This window comes from Lygodium microphyllum, chromosome 20 (assembly GCF_053477565.2).
Source record: "Lygodium microphyllum isolate KBCC chromosome 20, Lygodium_microphyllum_v1.1.10, whole genome shotgun sequence".
NCBI classification, from domain to species: Eukaryota; Viridiplantae; Streptophyta; class Polypodiopsida; order Schizaeales; family Lygodiaceae; genus Lygodium; species Lygodium microphyllum.
The window spans coordinates 87,973,407-87,978,436 of NC_141154.1; the positions used below are offsets into that span (position 1 = coordinate 87,973,407).

Here is a 5,030-nt window from a genome sequence, read left to right on the forward strand (position 1 = left end):
CACGCCATCGCAAATTTCCGTGCCACCTTTCTTCGTCATAGCCAACCATAATCACCGTTGCCGTAGCTGCATTTATCTTTCAGCAGCTAAATTGTCCGTAGGCCCCTGCATGTCATCTTTACCCGTTCCTTTGACTCGCGCAGTACCCCGCCATCAGCCAGTTAATTCTTCTCCCGATTCTTCTTTTCGCGCCATAGCCTGATTTGTGCAATTTACAGGCACATATATTCTTCGTGTGCAGTATCCGGCCGCCATAGCCTTGGCTTTATCTGTTTCTCACAATGTGTGGTATATTCGCCTACCTAAACTACAAGGCCTCGCGCGAACGAGGCCAGATTGCGGAGGTTCTGTTCAGTGGCCTGCGCCGGCTCGAATACCGTGGCTACGACTCAGCAGGCATCTCCATCGATGCTGATCCCCTCACCTCCTCCAGTTTCGTAACCTCTTCGGGCTCTGCCTTGCCCTGCCCCCCTCCCCTGGTGTTCAGACAGGAAGGCAAGATCGAGAAGCTCGTAGAAGCCTTCTATCTAGGTAACTCGCCTACCTTTCGGTTCTGACAATACTCGATCTGTGTTAGGATTTTTGTGCAGATGAATGCCTTTGTTCGAATCGCTCCAGGGTTTGAATGCATAGCAGATTTTTTCATCTTTGTCAGAATCACAGTGGTATGATGTATTTGAAGAATTCTGATTGTCTCACAGATCGAAAGAGTCTTTGAGAATTCAGGTTTAGCATTGGACAAGAATTCTACATGTCTTGCAGATACACAATGAACACACGTATGCAACCAAGCTTATACTGCTTTTTTTAATTTGAAGTATGGGAAAATATCTGGGGTGGTGCCCACACCCCTTTTCGTGAAATTAAACACAAAGAGAAGAGCCATACAGGCATTATTCCTGTGTGCGATAGCTCACAAGCTGAATGAACAGTAGAGATGATTGCACTCTGTCCTCCTTGGTAAAACCCACAGTGAGGAAGGCCAAGCAAGAGTATTGAGTGGGCGAGAATGCACAATCACATGAACACACTCTGGGAGCAGTCCAATTAAATGATGCTCCCAACAAGATTTGAACCCACAATGTCATCATTACGAGCACAAGCTTCACCAAGTCAGACAATCTTTGGGACATGGGTGGGAGTTTCTACAGGCATTATTCCTGTGTGCCATAGCTAACAAGCTGAATGAACAGTAGAGATGATTGCACTCTGTCCTCCTTGGTAAACCCCTCAATGAGGAAGGCCAAGCGAGAGTATTGAGTGGGCGAGAACATACAATCACATGAACACACTCTGTGAGCAGTCCAATCAAATGATGCTCCCAACAAGATTTGAACCCACAATGTCATCATTATGAGCACAAGCTTCACCGAGGCAGACAATCTTTGGGACATGGGTGGGAGTTTCTACATTCATTGTGGATGATGATGAAGATATTGTCACTGGTTCAAAGTTTTTAGTCCCTTTTGAGAAAGCTTATAAGTAAAGGATTGGGTGGGAGTTTCTACATTCATTGTGATGATGAAGACATCATCACCGGTTCAAAGTTTTTAGTGGCTTTCAAGAAAGCTTATAAGTAAGGGAGTTTAGATTTTTTTTCTAAAAATCCTTTTAGATTCTGCTGCAGTGAAGCATGTTCAATCATTTGATCTGTTTTCAGGTTGAATAAAATTTTAACTCAACTGGTCTGTTGTGGAACAGAGGCTGAAGCAATGGACTTAGACCTGCATAAATCATTTGTCTCCCATGCTGGCATTGCCCATACCAGATGGGCCACACATGGACCACCTTCGCCAATAAATAGCCATCCCCAGTCTTCTGGACAAGGAAATGAGTTTCTTGTAGTCCATAATGGCATTATAACAAACTATGCGGTAAGTTGTGCTAAATTTATGTCAAGTAGCAATTAAAGTATCAAAAAAGAAGGTTTGATTCACTGCAAAGTCTTGGTTGCCCATGAGCAGGTTCTAAAGAAGACCCTGTTGCGACACAAATTTCATTTTGAATCTGATACTGATACTGAAGTTATACCTAAACTGGCCAAGTTTGTACATGATAGCCTGTCAGAAACCATGGAAGCTAATGAAACAGGTTACCTTCTTTGTTCAGTATTGAAGGTCTGCGATCTTCAAATTTTGACTATTTTAACCAAGTCTCCAGCCATGTACATGTGGATGCAGATGAAAAGGCTGTTCCATTTACTCGAGTTGTAATGGAGGTCACACGACAGCTAGAAGGGGCATATGCATTGATATTTAAGAGTCCTTATTATCCTGGTGAACTCGTTGCCTGTAAATGTGGGAGTCCACTGCTTCTTGGCATTAAGGCAAGCGACATTCGACCTCTGGAAAAATAAGTACTGTAGTTATTTGATGGATATACTAAGGAACTTCCTAAGAAATGTCTGTCTGCAGGAAGGTAGTGACACAAGTTCCAACTTGCTCATAGAAAACGACATACTATACAAGAAGGACCAGGCACAGTCCAAACAGTTTTTTCTAGCTAGTGATGGTAATGCAATTATTGAACACACAAAGAAAGTACTAGTTCTTGAAGATGACGAGATAGTGCATTTGAAGGTATGCGACAAAAGAACTTTGCTTCTCTGGGACTGTTATTAGATAAAATAAGGAGCACGATTAGCAGTTAAATTAGTTAACATAAACAACATAATCATTGATTTGAAAATCATATTTCCCTTTTGGATGGACAATTGTTACAATCCATTCAGCTTCCTGTCATGCTTAGCAAATTGCATGGAGCTCAAAGTTTTACTACAGGTTCTGCATTACTGAAACGACCTTCTGTGCAGGATGGCACAGTATCCATACTGAAATCTGAGTGTGACAAATCTAGGAGCATTGGTCATATGCCCAGGCCTGCATCTGTGCAGCGGGCTCTTTCTACATTGGAATTAGAAGTTGAGCAGATCTCTAAGGGAAACTTTGAGCATTACATGCAAAAAGAGATTTATGAGCAACCAGAGTCCCTGACAACAACAATGAGGGGAAGACTCATACATGGTGGACATTCAACCGCAAAAGGAGTACTCTTGGGTGGCTTAAAAGATCATCTGCAGACCATCCGACGGAGTAGGCGGATAATTTTTATTGGTTGTGGATCTAGCTACAATGCTGCATTAGCAGCACGACCAATTGTCGAAGAACTATCTGGTAGTTCCTCTAACCCATGTATCCATCTACATCTTATTTCCAAGTTCCATTCGTAAAAGTTTGTTCACTTTGTTTGTCAAGCTTACTGTGAGAGATGACGTTTATTTTCAGGTGTGCCAGTCACAATGGAAGTTGCAAGTGATTTGCTTGATAGACAAGCTCCTATTTACAGGGAAGATACTGCCATCTTTGTCAGTCAATCAGGAGAAACTGCCGATACTTTACAAGCGTTGGATTATGCACGATCCAATGGATCTCTCTGTGTAGGCATTACAAACACTGTGGGTAGTGCCATTGCTCGGGGAACCCATTGTGGTGTACACATCAATGCAGGATGTGAAATTGGGGTGGCAAGCACCAAGGTTTTGCAGACGGTTACTCTTCACTTCTGAGCAAACATCTGTGAATTTGGTACTGAAGTTCTGATCAATTATTTTCCTGTTTGTCAGGCTTACACAAGTCAAATCGCTGTTATTGTATTACTTGCTTTGGCTTTGGGAGATGACTCTTTGTCAAGTCGTCAGAGGAGAGAAGCCATAATAGATGACCTTTTTCAATTGCCAAGTAAAGATGCAAATCCCCTATAGATAGGTTGCAGCACATTCAGCTATATAGTCAGATATGTCTCATCCTTACCACATCTTTTTTTGGTTTGCAGGTAGAGCTCAAGAAGTTTTGAAGCTAGACCATGAGATGTTAGAGCTTGCGAAATTGTTGATGGGGGAACAGTCGCTGCTTGTTTTTGGGCGTGGCTATAATTATGCTACTGCATTGGAATCTGCGCTGAAGGTGAAGGAGGTTGCTCTCATGCACAGCGAAGGGATTCTTGCTGGCGAGATGAAGCATGGTCCTTTAGCTCTTGTTGATGAGACACTTCCTATAATTGTTATAGCCACTCGAGATGCTTCCTCAAGGCAAGAGCTTTTCATGATTGTAGCAATTTGATTTAATGTTCTTCAGTTTCCTCTAAATGTTGATCGTTTCATATGGTTTGCAGCAAGCAACAATCAGTCATACAACAGCTAAAAGCTCGAAAGGGAAGATTGATCATAATGTGCTCTAAGGGCAATGCATCACTGATGTGTCCCGATAATTCATGCAGAGTTATTGAAGTTCCTCAAGTTCAAGATTGCCTTCAACCTATCATCAACATTATTCCACTGCAGGCTGGTTTTTTGCTTCTCTATCCTTTCTGCTTTACTGGACACTTTTAATATAAATGGCTTCACTTTTACTCTACTTGCTTCCAGTTGCTGGCTTACCATCTTACGGTGCTTCGTGGATACAATGTGGATCAACCAAGAAATCTGGCTAAAAGTGTAACGACACAGTAGAAGACGATGTTTCTATCCAGTTCCAAACATATGGGTCCATGCCAAGCCTGCGAATACGGTGTAAACTGCCAGATTGTCGTCTCCCACATCTGTATGACATCACTTGAAAGTCTGCAAGGCTTTCTGCTGGGAGATCAATCAATTCTTTCCATCTCTTTGTAACAGAATCAATCACCCATGAATATCAGGGTTTGTATTCAAAATATTAAGTGCCATGGTTCAATTTATCAGTAAATGTTGCAATATGCGTTGTGGTTGAACTTTGTCTCTAAACTTAGCTGCTTGAATGCTTTTCAGAGGAACAACTATTAATAGAGGCTATATCATTTTTGCCCTTGCAGAAAAAAGGTGTGGATTGTTCTTAATCCAATATAGAACTTCCGTACATGAGCTCTGCAGCATGGCTGAAGCAGCAAATGAGAGAACTGCCAGCATAGCTGGAGCTGTACGAAACATAAACAAAGCATCTTGGGTGGAGTTGATGCAAATCGCCTTCGAGCTGATTCCAACATTCTTTGATAAA

General features: G+C 42.2%; 1 protein-coding gene across 2 annotated transcripts in view; it reads left to right on the top strand.

Moving 5' to 3' along the window:
* The window catches only part of LOC148019113 (glutamine--fructose-6-phosphate aminotransferase [isomerizing] 1-like), a 4,934-nt gene extending 238 nt beyond the window's left edge, over window positions 1-4,696 (top strand). Inside the window, exons 1-11 of one of the 2 annotated variants that reach the window (XM_087660621.1) lie at window positions 1-531; window positions 1,702-1,874; window positions 1,965-2,091; window positions 2,181-2,326; window positions 2,415-2,579; window positions 2,813-3,173; window positions 3,285-3,535; window positions 3,623-3,737; window positions 3,832-4,087; window positions 4,171-4,339; window positions 4,424-4,696. The exon at window positions 1-531 is cut by the window's left edge and continues 238 nt beyond it. In XM_087660621.1, the coding sequence (XP_087516747.1) occupies window positions 282-531; window positions 1,702-1,874; window positions 1,965-2,091; window positions 2,181-2,326; window positions 2,415-2,579; window positions 2,813-3,173; window positions 3,285-3,535; window positions 3,623-3,737; window positions 3,832-4,087; window positions 4,171-4,339; window positions 4,424-4,507 (2,097 nt within the window). In that variant the 5' untranslated portion in view covers window positions 1-281 and the 3' untranslated portion in view covers window positions 4,508-4,696. Of the gene's footprint in view, window positions 532-616; window positions 1,577-1,701; window positions 1,875-1,964; window positions 2,092-2,180; window positions 2,327-2,414; window positions 2,580-2,812; window positions 3,174-3,284; window positions 3,536-3,622; window positions 3,738-3,831; window positions 4,088-4,170; window positions 4,340-4,423 lie in introns of those variants that run through there. The other variant, XM_087660622.1, reaches the window with a different exon arrangement.
* The last annotated feature ends 334 nt before the right edge of the window (window positions 4,697-5,030 follow it).